This window comes from Equus asinus, chromosome 4 (assembly GCF_041296235.1).
Source record: "Equus asinus isolate D_3611 breed Donkey chromosome 4, EquAss-T2T_v2, whole genome shotgun sequence".
In the NCBI taxonomy this organism is placed as follows: domain Eukaryota; kingdom Metazoa; phylum Chordata; class Mammalia; order Perissodactyla; family Equidae; genus Equus; species Equus asinus.
In genome coordinates this window covers 12,716,241-12,732,918 of record NC_091793.1, presented here as the reverse complement: position 1 = coordinate 12,732,918, position 16,678 = coordinate 12,716,241, and the positions used below count along the sequence as shown (strand labels likewise).

At 39.6% G+C, this 16,678-nt stretch overlaps 1 protein-coding gene across 3 annotated transcripts in view; it reads right to left on the bottom strand.

Moving 5' to 3' along the window:
- Positions 1-16,678, bottom strand: part of TTLL8 (tubulin tyrosine ligase like 8) — a 71,190-nt gene that overhangs the window by 33,572 nt on the left and 20,940 nt on the right. For all 3 annotated transcript variants that reach the window (XM_044777426.2, XM_070506687.1, XM_070506688.1), the window contains one exon: positions 11,677-11,863. In XM_044777426.2, the coding sequence (XP_044633361.2) occupies positions 11,677-11,863 (187 nt within the window). The remainder of the gene's footprint in view (positions 1-11,676; positions 11,864-16,678) is intronic.

Below are 16,678 nucleotides of genomic sequence, written 5' to 3'. Positions count from 1 at the left end.
GTTTTTCTTGATCAAGGTTGTCTTGGCTCTTCTTAAATCATTCATATTTCCAAATAAATTTCAGAATCAGCTTGTTAATTCCTCCCATCCCAGTCCCCCGCATGGGTTTTGATCAGAATTGCATCGCACCTATAGATTAGTTTGGGAAGAACAAACATCTCTACGTCACAGTCTTCTCATTCATGAGCATGGTCTCATGCACACAAACAATTATTAGGTCATTAATTTCTCTCTTTCATTTTATAATTTTCAGTTTAGGGTCTTCAAAGTATTTTGTCATATTTTTTCTGGATATTTGTTATTTGATGGTGCTGTAAACTGTATTTTTAAAATTCCACTTTCTGGCTGTTGCTAGTACAATGAAATCAATGGACTTTTGTATATTGATCTGGTACCTAGTGATCTTGCTAAACTCACTTAATTACGATACTTTCTTTATGATTTTTAAAATTTTCTATGTGCACAATCAGATCATCAGTAAATAAAGAGTTTTACTTCTTCCTTTCTGATGTTATGCCTTTTGTTTCTTTTTCCTGTACTATTAAACTAAAGAGACCTTTCAGTCAATACTGAATGGAAGTCACGATAGTGGGCACTTTTGTCTCACTCTGATTTCAAGGAGAACACTTTCAATACGTAACTGTAAAGAAACATATTAGCTTTAGGATTTTTGTAGATAAACTTCACCAAATTAAGGAATTTGTTTCTTTTCCTAGTTTGCTAAAAAAATAATAACATGGACAAGTATTGACTTTCATCAATGTTTTGCATGTAGTGAGATGATCTTATAGTTTTTCTTCTTTCTTCTATAAATGTGATTAAATTTACCAATTGACTTTTTTTTCCTTATTGTGGTAAAATACACCTATAAAATTTACTATCTTAACCATCTTCAGGTGTACAGTTCAGTAGGACACTCATATTACTGTGCAGCCATCACTGTCATCCATCTCCAGAACTCTTCATCTTTTAAAAATGAAACTCTGCCCCATTAAACACTAACTGCCCATTTCTTCCTCCCCGAGCCCCTGGCACCCACCGTTCTACTTTCTGTCTCTGATTTGACGACTCTAGGCACCTTATGTAAAATGGGATCATACAGTGTTTGCCCTTTTGTGATGGCCTCATTTCCCTCAGCACACTCCCTCAAGTTTCATCACGCTGCAGCGTGTGTCAGAACTTTCTCCCTTTCTAAGGCTGAATGATAGTCCACTGATTGACTTTTGAACGTTAAGTCAAACTGAGTTCCTGGAATTACTGAAATAAAAGTTATCTAGAAGGATCCAAAAGCAGATTTAAGAAGGGAGAAGAAAGAATCAGTGAACTTGAAGATAGGAAAATGGAAATTATCAAGTCTGAGGAAGAGAAAAAAAATACGGAGGTGAACAGAGCCTAAAGGACCTGGGACACCATCAAGTGGGCCAACATATGCATCGTGGGAGGCCCAGAAGGAGACAAGAGAGAGAAAGGGGCAGAGAGAACACATGAAGATATAATGGCCAAAAACTTCCCAAATTTGATAAAAGACATAAATATAAACATCCAAGAAACTCAACAGACTCTAATAAGATGAACTCCAAAGAGACTTACATGGAGACACATTATAGTCAAACTTTCGAAAGAGGAGAGAATCTTGAAAGCAGCAAGAGGGAAGCAAATCGTCACATACAAGGGATCCTTAACAGCAGATAAGATCAACAGCAGATTTCTCATCAGAAACTTTGGAGGCCCCCAGACAGGGGGCCAATATATTCGAAGTGCTGCAAGAAAAAAACTGTCAGCCAAGAATCCCACATCCAGTAAAACTGTCCTTCAAAAGTGAGGGGGAAATTAAGACATTTCCAGATAAACAAAAGCTGAGGGACTGTGTTACCATAAGGACTTCCCTGCAAGAAACACTCCAGGGAGTCCAGCAGTGTGAAATGAAAGGACGTTTAGACACTAACTCAAAGCCGAATGGAAAAATAAAGATTTCAGTAAAAGTAAATAGATGGGCAACTATAAAACCTGGTGTTACTGTTACAATGGTTTGTAACTTCACTTTTTGTTTTCTTCATTATTTAAGAGACTAACACATTTTAAAAACAATTATTAGTCTAAAACTAGTATTATTGTAACTTTGGTTTGTAACTTCACATTTTGTTTTCTACATAATTTAAGAGAATTATTAGTTTATGTTTTTGGACACATTGTTACAAGATATAATTTTGTGACATCAACAACAGAAAGAGGTGAGGAAAGAGCTATAAAGGAGCAGAGATTTTGTATGTTACTGAAGTTAAGTTGGTATAAATTCAAATCAGAGTATTATAACTTTAGAATGTTAAACGTAATCCCCATGGTAGCCAAAAAGAAAATAGCTATAGAAATACACAAAAGGAAATAAGAAGGGAATTTAAATATTTCACTACCAAAAAAATCAACTAAACACAAAAGAGGACAGTAATGCACAAAATGAGGGCCAAAAAAGCTACAAGTCACATAGAAAACAAATAGCACAATGACAGAAGTAAGTCCTTCCTTATAAGTAATTACTTTAAATGTAAATGGATTAAATTCTCCAATCAACAGACAGAGACTTGCAGACTGGATAAAAACACAAGATCCAACCACATGCTGACTACAAGAGACTCACTTTAGAGCCAAAGACACAGATAGACTGAAAGTGAAAGAATGGAAAAAGAAATTTCATTCAAATAGTAACCAAAGAAAGTAGGTATGGCTACACTAATATCAGACAAAATAGACTTGAAATAAAAAAGTTTAAGAGACAAAGAAGGACCTTATATATTAATAAAATGTTCAATAGAGCAAGACAAGAAGATACAATTATAAACATTTATGCATCTAATCACAGATCATCAAAATATATGAAGTAAAAACTGACAGAATTGGAGAGAGAAATAGACAGTTCTCCAATAATAGTTGGAGACTTCAGTATCGCACTCTCAATAACGGATAGAACAGCCAGATAGAAGATCAGTAAGGCAACAGACAGCTTAACACAATAAACCAACTAGATCCAACAGACACACAGAACACTCTAGCCAACAACAGCTGCATACACATTCTTCTCAAGTGCACATGAGATATTTTCCAAGACAGACAGTATGTTAGGCCACATATTAAGTCTCAGTAGTTTTAAAAAGATATATATCATAAAAAGCATCTTCTTTGATTACAATGGAATGAGGTTAGAAATCAATAACAGAAGTAAAACTGGAAAATTCACAAATTTGTGGAAATTAAACAACATATTCTTAAAGAACCAATGGATCAAAGAAGAAATCACAGAGAAATTAGAAAATATTTAGAGACAAATGAAAATGAAAATACAACATATCAAAACTTATGGGATGCATGCAAGCAGCGCTAAGGGGGAAATTTATAGCTATAAATGCTTACATGAAAAAATAAGGAAGATCTCAAATCAACGACGTAATTTTACAACTTAAAGAACCAAAAAAAGGATCACAAATTAACCCAAAGCTAGAGGAAGGAAGGAAATAATAAAGATTAGAGCAAAGTTAATCAAAATAGAAAAACAATAGAGAAAACTAATGAAACCAAAAGTTGGTTCTTCGAAAAGGTCAACAAAATTGACAAACCTTTAGCTAGATGGACTAAGAAAAAGAGAGAGAAGAGTCAAATTACTAAAATCAGAAATAATATTGGGGACATTACTAGTGATTCTACAAAAATAAAAAATATTATAAGAAAGTACTATGAACAATTGTACACTAACAAATTGGATAACCTAAATGAAGTGGAAGAAGTCCTAGAAACACAAAATTACCAAGATTAAATCATGAAGAAATAGAAAATCTAAATGGATGTATAACTACCAAGGAGATTGAATCAATAATCAAAAATGTCCCAACAAAGAAAAGCCCTAGACCTGATGAAATCTACCAAAAAGTTAAAGAGGAACTGATACTAGTCCCTCTCAAACTTTTCAAAAAAGTTGCAGAGGAGAGAACATTTCCTAACTCATTCTATGAGGCCAACATTATCTCGATACCAAAGCCTAACAGGAAAATAAAACTGCAGACTAATATCCTTTATGCACACGATGCAAAAATCCTCAGCAAAATACTATCAAGTCAAATTTAGTAGCATATTAAAAGGATTATACACCAGGGGCCAGCCTCGCAGCCGAGTGGTTAAGTTTACACACTCCACTTTGGTGGCCCAGCGTTTCACCAGTTCGGATCCCAGGCACGGACATGGTACCACTCATCAGGCCATGCTGAGGTGGCGTCCCACACGCCACAACCAGAGGCACTCACAACTAGAATATACAACTATGTACTGGGGGGCTTTGAGGACAGGAAGAAGAAGAAGAAAAAAAAGAAGATTGGCAACAGAGGTTAGCTCAGGTGACAATCTTAATTTTTAAAAAAAGGATTATACACCATGATCAAGTGGGATTTATTCCTGGAATGCAAAGATGGTTCAACATGTGAAAATTATCTGTGTTTGTAGATATGATCTTATATGTAGAAGTTCCTAAAGATTCTGCAAAAAAAACCTGTTACAGCTAATAAATGAATTCAGCAAAGAAGCAGCATACAAAGTCAACAAATAAAAATCAGTTCCATTTCTTTACACTAACAATGAACAATCTGAACTGGAAATGACAAAAACAATTCCATTTACAATAACATCAAAAAGAATAAAATACTAAAAATTAACCTAACCAAGGAGGTGAAAGGTACAATGAAAACTACATAAAATTCCTGAAAGAAATTAAAGAAACATAGATGGAAAGACATCCCATGTTCATGGATTGGAAGACTATATTGTTGACATCAATACTACACAAAGCAATCTACAAATTCAATGAAATCCCTATCAAAATCCCAAGGACATTTTTTGCAGAAATAGAAAAACCCATCCTAAAATTCATATGGAATCTCAAGGGACCCTGAATAACCAAAACAATCTTGAAAAAGAAGAACAAAGTTGGAAGACTTAGCCTTCTGGATTTCAAAACTTACTACCAAAGCTACAATAATCAAAAAGTGTGGTACTGGCATAAAGACAGACATATAGACCAATGGGATAGAATAGAGAGCCCAGAAATAAGCCCTCACATATCTGGTCAAATGATTTTCACAAGGATGCCAAGACTCTTCAATGGGGAAGGAACAATCTTTTCAACAAATGGTGCTGGAAAACCTGGATATCCACATGCAAAAGAATCAAGTTGGACCCTTATCTAGCTTCATCTACAAAAATTAACTCAAAATGGATCAAAGACCTAAGTATAAGAACAAAAACTATAAAAGTCTTAGAAAAAACATAAGGCAAAATCTTCATGACATTGACTTTGGCAATAATTCCTTGGATATGACACCAAAGCACAGGCAACGAAACAAAAAATAGACAAATTGGGCTTCAAGAAAAGTTTTTAAATTTGTGCATCAAAAGACAATATCAACAGAGTAAAAAGGCAACCCACAAAATGGGAAAAAGTGTTTGCAACTTATATATCTGATAAGGGATTAATATCCAAAATATAGAGAGAAATCCTAAAACTCAACAACAGAAAACAAACAACCTAATTCAAAAATGGGCAAAAGACTTGCATAGACTTATTCCCAAAGACAATATACAAAGTGCCAATGAGCACATGAAAAGACGCTCAACATCACTGATCATTAGGGAAATGCAAATCAAAACTACAAGAGGGCCGGCCTGGTGGCACGGTGGTGAAGTTTGCACATTCTTCGGCAGCCTGAGGTTCGTGGGTTTGGATCCTGGGCATGGACCTACACACTGCACATCAAGCCATGCTGTGGTAGCATCCTACATACAAAACAGAAGAAGACTGGCAACAGATGTTAGCTCAGGGCTAATCTTCCTCACACACACACACACAAAAACATTACAATGAGATACCACCTCACACCACTCAAGATAGACACTATCGAAAACATAGAAAATAACTGGGTTAGGTTTGCTCTCCACTTCGGCAGCCTGCAATTCGCAAGTTTGGATCCTGGGTATGGACCTAGCACTGCTCGTCAGGCCATGCTGTGGTGGCATCTCACATAGAAAATGTAGGAAGAGTGGCACAGATGTTGGCTCAGGGCCAATCTTCCTCACCAAGAACCCCCAGAAAATAACAAATGTTAGGGAGGATGTTGAGAAATTAGAACACTTGTATGCTGTCTGTGGGAATGTAAAATGGTGCAGCCACTTTGGAAAACAGTCTGGAGGTTCCTCAAAATATTAAAAATAGAATTATCATAGGATCCAGCAATTCCACTCCTGGGTACATACTCAAAAGAACTGAAAGCAGGGTCTCAAAGAGCTATTTGAACACCTACGTTCACAGCAGCATTATTAGCTGCTAACATATGGAAACAACCCAAGGGTCCATCAATGAATGAACAGAAAAGCAAAATGTGGCCTACACATACAATGGAATATTATTCAGTCTTAAAAAGGGAGGACATTCTGACATGTGCTACAACGTGGATGAACCTTGAGGACAGTAGGCTGAGTGAAAGAAGGGAGCCATAAAAAGACAAATACTGATGATTCCACTCATGTGACATTCCTAGAGGAGTCATCCACAGAGACAGAAAGTGGAACAGTGGGTGCCAGCAGCCGGGGGAGGGGGATGGGAATTAACGTTTAATAGGGACAGAGTTTCAGCTTTACAAGACAAAAGAGTTCCGGATGCAGATGACATGATTCTATACATAGAAAACCCTAAAAATCCTTCAGAAAACTATTAGAAATAATCAACTATAGCAAAGTTGCAGGGTACAAAATGAACTTACAAAAAATCAGTTGCATTTCTATACTTTAATAATGAACTAGCAGAAAGAGAACTTAAGAATACAATCCCATTTACAATCGCAACAAAAAGAATAAAGTATCTAGGAATAAATTTAACCAAGGATCTGAAATACCTATACAATAAAAACTATAAGACATTACTGAAAGAAATCGATGATGACATAAAGAAATGGAAAGACATTCCATGCACACGGATTGGAAGAATAAACATAGTTAAAATGTCCACACTACCAAAGCAATCAACAGATTCAATGCAATCCCAATCAGAATCCCAATGACACTCTTCATAGAAATAGAACAAAGAATCCCAAAATTCATATGAGGCAACAAAAGACACAGAATAGCTAGAGCAATCCTGAGAAAAAAGAACTAAGCTGAAGGCATCACAATCCCTGACTTCAAAACATACTACAAAGCCATAGTGATCAAACCAGTATGGTACTAGTACAAAAACAGGCACACAGATCAATGGAACAGAACTGAAAGCCCAGAAATAAAACCTCACAACTATGGACAGCTAATCTTCCACAGAGGTGCCAAGAACATACAATGGAGAAAAGATAGTCTCTTCAATAAATGGTGTTGGGAAGACTGGACAGCCACATGCAAAAGAATGAAAGTAGAACTTTATCTCACGCCATACACAAAAATAAACTCAAAATGGACCAATGACTTGAAGGTAAGACTTGAAACCATAAAACTCTTAGAAGAAAATATAGGCAGCACACTTTGACATTGGTCTTAGCAGCATCTTTTCAAATACTAGGTCCACTCAGGCAAGGCAAACAAAAGAAAAACTAAACAAAGGGGACTTCATCAGACTAAAGAGCTTCTGCAAAGCAAGGAAATCATGAATCAAATGAAAAGACAACCCACCAACTGGGAGAAAATATTTGCAAGTCACATATCCGACAAGGGGTTAATTTAAAAATACATAAAGAATTCGTAAAACTCAACAACAAAAAAACAAACAACTTGGTCAAAAAATGGGCAGAGGATATGAACATTTTTCCAAAGAAGATATACAGATAGCCAACAGACAAATGAAAAGATGTTCAACATCACTAATCATTAGGCAAATGCAAATCAAAACTACAATGAGATATCACCTTATACTTGTCAGAATGGCTATAATTAACATGACGACAAATAGCAAGTGTAGGAGAGGGTGTGGAGAAAAGGGAGCCCTCATACACGGCTGGTGGGAACGAAAACTGGTGCAGCCACTGTGGAAAACAGTATGGGGATTTCTCAAAAAACTAAAAATAGAAATACCATACAACCCAGCTATCCCACTAGTGGGTATTTATCCAGAGAACTTGAGATCAACAATTTGAAGAGCCTTATGTACCCCCATGTTCACTGCAGCATTATTCACAATAGCCAAGACTTGGAAGCCACCCACATGCCCATCAACTGAGGAATGGATAAAGAAGATGTGGTATATATATATACAATGGAATACTACTCCACCATAAAAAAGACAAAATCAGGGGCTGGCCCAGTGGTGTTATCAATTAAGTTCGCACACTCCACTTTGGCAGCCCGGGGTTCACCAGTTCAGACCCTGGGTGCAGACATACGCACTGCTTATCAAGCCATGCTGTGACAGGCATCCCACATATAAAGTAGAGGAAGAGAACATGGATGTTAGCTCAGGGCCAATGTTCCTCAGCAAAAAGAAGAGGATTGGTGGTAAATGTTAGCTCAGGGCTAATCTTCCTCAAAAAAAAAAAGACAAAATCATTCTATTTGCAACAACATGGATAGACCTTGAGGGTATTATGTTAAGTGAAATAAGTCAGACAGAGAAAGACAAATACCGCATGATTTCACTCGTATGTGGAAAATAAACAAATACATGGACAAAGAGAATACATTAGTGATTGCCAGAGGGGAAGGAGGGGTTCGGGGTGGGCAAAAGGGGTAAAGGGGCACATATATATGGTGACAAATAAAAATTAGACTATCAGTGGTGAGCACAATGCAGTCTATACAGAAACTGATAAATAATAATGTACACCGGAAATTTCACAATGTATATAAACCAATATGACCTCAATAAAATAATTTTTAAAAATTTAAAAAAGCATTCTGGAGATGATCTCAGAAGGAATCAGAGAACTGTAGAAAGGAATGAAAAACCCTGGAAAGGGTAAACCTCAGGATAAAAGCGAAAGAATATTAATTGTTTAAAGCAACCATACTAGCCATGTCTTGTGGTATTTCCACCTCTGCAGAAGCAAATATGTGACAACAGTAGCACAGCAGGGAAGACGGGCATGAATGGAGCTAAACCACTGTGAGGCTTATACAGCCACTTTCTATCCATTATAGGACAATAGCAACAGCCGGTGGACTTAGCCCACTGTTCTAACAAGGGCTCTCAGTGTAAATGGAAAGAACTCTGACTAATAGGAAGAGGTGGCAAGACTGAGCCATTAACACACGCTCTCTAAAGGAAACCCACTTCAAAATGTAAAGGTCCCGAAAGACTGACAGCGAAAGGCTGAGAAAGGGATACACTTGCAGACTCTAACCAAGAGAGAGCTCGTGTGGCTGTGCTAACATCATAAAGAGTAGAATTTAAGACAAGAAATATTAATAGAGATAAAGAGGACATTTCATAATGATGAAAGGGTCCAATCAAAGGAAGACAAAAAATCTTGAATTAGATGTACTGAATAAAGAAAATACATAAGGAAAATACATAAAGAAATATACATCAAAATATATAAAGAAAATAATCACAGAACTAAACAGACAAAGACAAGAATCCTCAAACATAGCTGGAGACTTAAGTCAGCTCTCTCAGTACCTCAGAGAATGAGCCGGCAGAACAGTCAGGAAGGATACAGTGCCAATTTAGTTGACATTTTAGAACACACCACCCAGCAACGCAGACACACACTGTGTTCAAGTATACGTGAAACATTTGCCAAAACACACCACATGCTGGGCCAAGAGCAAGTTTCAACAAAATTCTTCTTTCTTTATCCATAGTGGATGTCTATATACAAAAAAGAACTTTGATCCTTATCTCTTACCTTACACAAAAATTAATTCAAGATTAATTAATCATAAAAAGCTAAAAGCAAAAGGAAAACAGTAAAACATCTAGAAGAAACCATAGGAGAACATCTTCATGACCTTGGGTAGGCAAAAGTTTCTTCAACAGGACCCTAAGCAACTTGCTGTAATAGAAAAAATCGAAACACTGGATTTCATCAACAAATACCACTAAGAGGTACACAGACAAGTCACATGCTGGAAGAAGGTACTCAATGCATATATCGGACAAAGGACTTGATGAAGAATATATGGAGAACGCTTAGAAGTCAATAAAAAAAGAGACAACCAATCTGATTCTTTTTTCCAATCTGATTTTTAAATGAGCAAAAGTGTGAACAAGCACATCACAAGAGAAGAGATCTGAATGACCAGCCAGCACATCAAACAATGTTCAACACCCTCAGTCATCAGAGAAATGCAAATTAAGACCATATGAGATGAGCAAGAAGAGAAAACTAAAAACATGGACAATGCCAAGCATCGTGTGCGTGGTGGAGGCGGCGGAGCACACTCATGGCTGTTGACCTGTGAAGCTGTACAACCACTTTGGAAAATCTTCAAAAGCTGGAGGTAACCCAATTGCCCCTCCACAACAGAATGAGTAAATACCTTGTGGTCCATTGACAGAACGGGATTCTACACAGCATGGAAAAGAACCAGCTTCTGCTACGTGCACCAACATGGGTGAATCTCACAGACTTCATGTCGAGCAAAAGCATAAATGAGAGAACACAGCCTGCATGATTCCATGCATATGAAAGCCACAAGACTGGCTGAGGCTGTAGGAACCAGAAGGGGTGTGACCTCTATGGGGCTTCTGCCTGGGAAGGTTACTAGGGGCCTGATGAGAGGGGCTGGCAGTGTTCTTTGTCTTGATCTGGGTGGTGGCTACACAGGTGAGCACATATGCAAAATCTCATCCATGGACAAACACAACTAGTGCCCAGCATGTTCTTACTGTATTTACATCTCCACAAAAAAGGAAAGAGGAAAATGCTCATTAATCCCAAAGAAGGAAAGAAAGACCAGAAGAACAGAACAACCCTGCGGGCAGACCCTCCAAAATGAGGGTTCTTACTTTCTCCACTTGTTCCCTTGGCCGAGCCGCTCACACTGCAGGAGGGCCTAACCGCCTGTACCCCACCTTCTTTCTGTTGGCCGCTGGGAAGCGGGTGCTGTACCCATGGCACTGGGAAGGTCTCCGCCCTCAAGAGAGGGGAGGAAAGCCAGGCTTGACCTCAGGAACTCGGGCATCGAGGCGCAACCCAGGTTGTGGAGAGTCAGGAGGCCAGGGCCAAGCACCATTACTGAGCCAGCCAGGTGGCCTGGCAGCGAAATGGGACAGATGTGCCTGCCCTGCCTGCCTCTGACGGCTGTCGTGGGGTTCAAATGAGGTAAAAGACATGAATGGGTGTGGAAGGTGCTTAAGGAGATGTTACCCAAAAGCACCCCCAAGGGGGATGTCATCTTGTCAGCCAACAGGGGCCTGTGGGAAGGCCTGATCCCCAACACTCAGACAGGCACCCCAATACCCAGACGGGTGCCCCAGTGCTCAGACAGGGCCTCACATACCCATACAGGTGCCCCAGATGCCCAGACAGCCACCCCAACACCCAGACAGGCAACCAGTGCCCAGACAAGTGCTCCAGACATCCCAGAGGCTGGACTTCCCTAGACACCTCCTGCAGTACCCCCAACGTCCTCTGATGGACATGAGCCCCGGGCGCACACTCGCTTCTGCTGGTCAGAGCAGTGGGCACGCCCTCAGAACTCCGAACGAGGCACACTTACTGGACGAGGGCGTAGTACTGCTGGGTCAGGTCCTTCCACTCATCCTCTGTGAGGTCCTGGACGGCGTCCTCGGAGATGTCGATGTCCTCATGCTCCAGCTGCCCCAGGTAGGCCTGACACACTCTGCATGCAGTGTCCACAAGCTGCCCGGAGAGGCCTCTGAGCTTTGATTCATCGTTCTCAGGACCTGAAACCCAAGCACAGGCATGTGGGGTGTGTACTGCACCTCCCTGTGGTGTGGCACCACCTGGTGCACTGGACAAAGGCCACCCCACCCCTCGTGTCTCAAGGCTTCAAGGGGACAGCACACGATTCTCTAGGCGGGCACCCTGGATGCCACACCTGTGTCTGGGCGGGTACCACTCCCTGCTGAAGCTGCCCTCCCACCACTCTGTGCCCACAAGCCCTGGGGGGCTGGTACAAGCATCTCCCTGTATTTCTAGTGCTTCTGGAGCACTTGTACACGTGGGATCGCTGCTCTGTGTGTCTGACCTCTTATACAGCATCTCATTCTCCTTCTGGAACCCGTGGGGTGAGACCACTGCTGGGTCTCGGGAAGCACTGAATGCCAGGGGGTTCCCCTCGTCAAGGTGAAGGTGGATCTCAAGCGGCCTCGCTCCCACACAAAGCAACCCAGCCCCAGGTAGGACATGGAGAATGGACTGAGAACAAGCACCCATCCACGGACTATGGGGTAGGACCCTGGAGGTAAACCCAGGAACAAGGCTGCATGGAAAATGTCTGGGAACAACTCTGCAGACAACGGGGGTCAGGCATTGCCCGGGAGGCAGCCCTGACGGAGAGCAGACCCTGTGGCCCCGAGATTAGGAGCCAGGTTTATATGGTGGCTGCAGAGATCATGATACGCATTTAGAAGAATGTATTGAGGGTCGGCCCAGTGGCGCAGCGGTTAAGTGCACACGCTCTGCTTCTCAGCGGCCCGGGGTTCGCCGGCCCGGATCCCAGGTGCGGACATGGCACCGCTTGGCAAAAGCCATGCTGTGGTAGGTGTCCCACATATAAAGTAGAGGAAGATGGGCACGATGTTAGCTCAGGGCCAGTCTTCCTCAGTGAAAAGAGGAGGATTGGCAGTAGTTAGCTCAAGGCTAATCTTCCTCAAAAAAAAAAAAAAAAAGAAGAACGTATTGAGGTGAAATTCACATAACATAACCATTTTAAAGTGAAAAATTGTACTTCTTGTTTCCAATTTGGCATGTAAGGAGCTTGGAAGTTGCCATTCCTTCTTAACAAGTAAAAAGTCGGACAAACTGAAGAATGAACAACTCTTCTTAGATTCATCAGAGAAATGAGGCCACAGGCAGATTGCTGCCCCCAAACTGGAGAGACCAACAGGCGGATACAGAGACTAAACTTCCTGGAGCAGGAACCTCCCGGGGAACCAGAGCGGGGGGTGGGGGGGGACCTGGACACAACTGACGGACTGCTGGAGGCTCACGTGGACAATGCTGATAGTTAAAAATGCTGGGGAGGGGGTCAGTTTTAGGGCGACCCCTATGCTTTCATCACTTTTACCTCCAGGAGCTTGACTGTTTCTCACACTGAATATCAGAGAAAAACCCCTTATGATGGGGCAGGGGGAGGGGAGAACAGCCATCTTGAAACACACTCTATTCTTAACAAGGCCGCCCTCAGGAGAAATACTTACCAGAGCCTGACCAGCCTGGGAGAAGGGAAGTACCCAACTCTAGTTCCCGTCAGCCTGCCCACCACAGGGGAGAAAACCCCAGAAGTGCTGGCGAAGTCCACCGTCCAGGGGCACAGGCTCACAGACAGACTGAGCCCTAATCACAGGACTGTAGGACACTCCCCTCCCTGCACCTCACCACCACATGGCTAAAGCCCTATTTACCACAGTTCCTTTTACCCAGGACATCTTGTCCAGCCTTTAAGAAAAAAATCACAAGGCATACGAAAAGGCAAAAACACAGACTGAGACAGAGCATCAGAACCAGACACGGCAGGGGTGTTGGAATAATCAGACCAGGAATTTAAAACAACTATGGTTAATATGACAAGGGCTCTAATGGAGAAAGTAGGCAACATGCAAGAACAGATGGGCAATGTAAGCAGAGAGACAGAAATCCTAAGAAAGGACCAAAAAGAAATGCTAGAGATAGGAAACACCGTAACAGCAATGAGGAATGCCTTTGATTGGGCTCATTAGTAGACTGGATATGGCTGAGGAAAGAATCTCTGAGCTTGAGGATATCTCAACAGAAACTCCCCAAACTGAATAGCAAAGAGAAAACGACTGAAAAAAACTAGAACAGAATATCCAAGACCTGGGGACAATGGCAAAGGCTGTAACATATGTGTAATGGGGATACCAGAAGGAAAGGAAAAAGAAGAAGAGAGGTATATTTGAAGCTGTAGTGACTAAGAATTTTCCCCAAGTTAATGTCAGAGAAACAACAGATCCAGGACTTAGAGAACACCAGACAGGAAAAATACCAAAAACAAGACCAAAAAGCAAAAACAATCACCTAGGCATATCATATTCAAACTGCAGAAAATCAAAGAAAAAGAAAAAATCTTGAAAGAAGGCAGAGGAAAAGAACCACATTATCTACAGAGGAATAAAGATAAGAATTACATCTAACTTCCCAGAGTGGAGTGAAACATTTAACATGTTGAGAAAAAAAACCCCACCAATATAGAATCCCATGTCCTGGGAAACTATCTTTCAAAAGTGAAGAGAAATAAAGACTTCCTCAGACAAAAAACAAAAAAATTGGAATTTTTTGCCAGTAGACCTGCCTTGCAAGAAATATTAAAAGAAGTTCTTCAGAGAGAAGGAAAATTACAAAGATCAAAAACTCAGTTCTGTGTAAAGAAAGAAAGAGCATTGGAGAAGGAGTAAGTGAAGATAAAATAAAAACTCATATTTTTCTTATTCTTAAATGATATGACAAAACAAATAATTTAATACATATTATTAAAAATAATAATAGCAACAACATATCCAAAAATTATAGCTATGGATCAGTGAAATGAATGAAACAATGATACAAGGCACAGGAGGAAGAAGCAGGAACAGTGTGTTATTATAAGATACTTGCACTACTGTGAAATGGTACTGTTACTTGCAAGTGGAGTTGGATTCATTGTAAATGTATATTGCAAACTGTAGGGCAACCACTAAATACATACATATATATATATATATAAAATACATAAAGAAGTATAACTGCTATGCTAAGAAAGGGGAGAAAGTAAAACCATATACAATGCTCAGTTAACACCACAAAAGGCAGAAAAAGAGTGGAAGGAAAAATAGGAACAGCGAACAAGAGCAATGAATAGAAAACAGTAACATATATGGTGGATGTTAATCCAGCTATATCAATAATCACTTTAAACATCAATGATCTAAATACACCAACTAAAAGAGAGATTGTAAAGTGGATCAAACAGTAAGACCCAACTGTATATTTTCTACAACAAAGCCACTTAAAATACAAAGACACATATAGATTAAAGGTAAAGGGATGGAGAAGTTATGCCAGGCTGACACCAAGCAGAAGAAAGCAAGGTGGCTGCATTAGTTTCAGAAGGCGCAGACTCCAGAGCAAGGAAAACGATCAGGTATAGAAAGAACGTTACAACATGAAAAAGAGATCGGTTTTCCAAAAACCTAATAATCCTCTATATGTATGTGTGTAACAACAGAGCATCCAAAATACATGAAGCAAAAACTGATAGAACTGCAAGGAGAAAGAGATGAACCAAGTATTATAGTTGGAGACTTCAAAACGCCTCTGTCAGTGACTGACAGATCCAGCAGGCAGAAAATCAGTAAGAACATCACTGAACTCAACAACACAATCAACTGGATACAAGGGAAATCTACAGACTACTTCATCCACAAAAGCAGGATGCACATTCTCCTCAAGCTCGAGTGGAACATTTACCAAGATATACCCCATTCTGGGCCAAAGAACACACTTTAACAAATTTAAAAGAGTAGAAATCATACAATATATGCTCTCAGACCACAGTGGAATTATACTACAAAGCACAAGAGAAAGATAGCTGGAAAATCCCCAAATACTTGGAGGTTAAACAATACACATCTAAATAACATATGGCTCAAAGAAGAAAACTCAAGAAAAAATTTTAAATACTTTGAACTGAATGAAAATGAAAACATAACTTATCAAAATTGTGGGACTTAATGAAAGCAGTGCTTAGAGGGGAATTTATAGAATTGAATGCATATATTAGAAAAGAAGAAAGATCTAAAATCAATTATCTAAGCTTCCACTTTAGGAAATTAGAAAAAGAAGAGAAAATCAAATCCAAAGTAAGCAGCAGAAAAAAATAATAAAAATTATAGCAGAAACCCAGTGACAATGAAAACAGAAAATTAATAGAAAAAAATCAATGAAACCAGGAGCTGATTGTTTGAAAAGATCAATAAAATCAGTAACTACTCTAGCCAGGCTAACTAAGAAAAAGAGAGAGAGGACACAAATTATTAATATCATAAATGAAAAAGGAGACATCACAACAGATCTCATGGACATTAAAGGGATAACAAAGGAATATTGTGAACAACTTTATGCCCACAAATTTGATAACCTAGGTGAAATGGACCAATTTCCTAAAAGACACAAGCTGTCAAAACTCACACAAGAAGAAACAGACAATCTGAATAGGCCCATTTCACTTACTAGTGATAGTAAATGACCTTGAATAGTTCTAGCTATTAAAGAAATTGAATCAACAATTAATAACCTTCCAAAACAGAAAGCACCAGGCTCAGATGGTGAATTAGGGAGAAATGATACCAATTCTCTACAATCTCTTTCAGAAGATAGGAGCAGAGGGAATACTGTCTAACTTATTCCATGAAACCAGCATTACCTTATATGAAATCCAGAAAAAGACATTACATGGGACCAAAATCTCTCATGAACATAGATGCAAAATCCTAAACAAAATATTTGCAAATTGAATGCAACAATGTATAAACTATGAC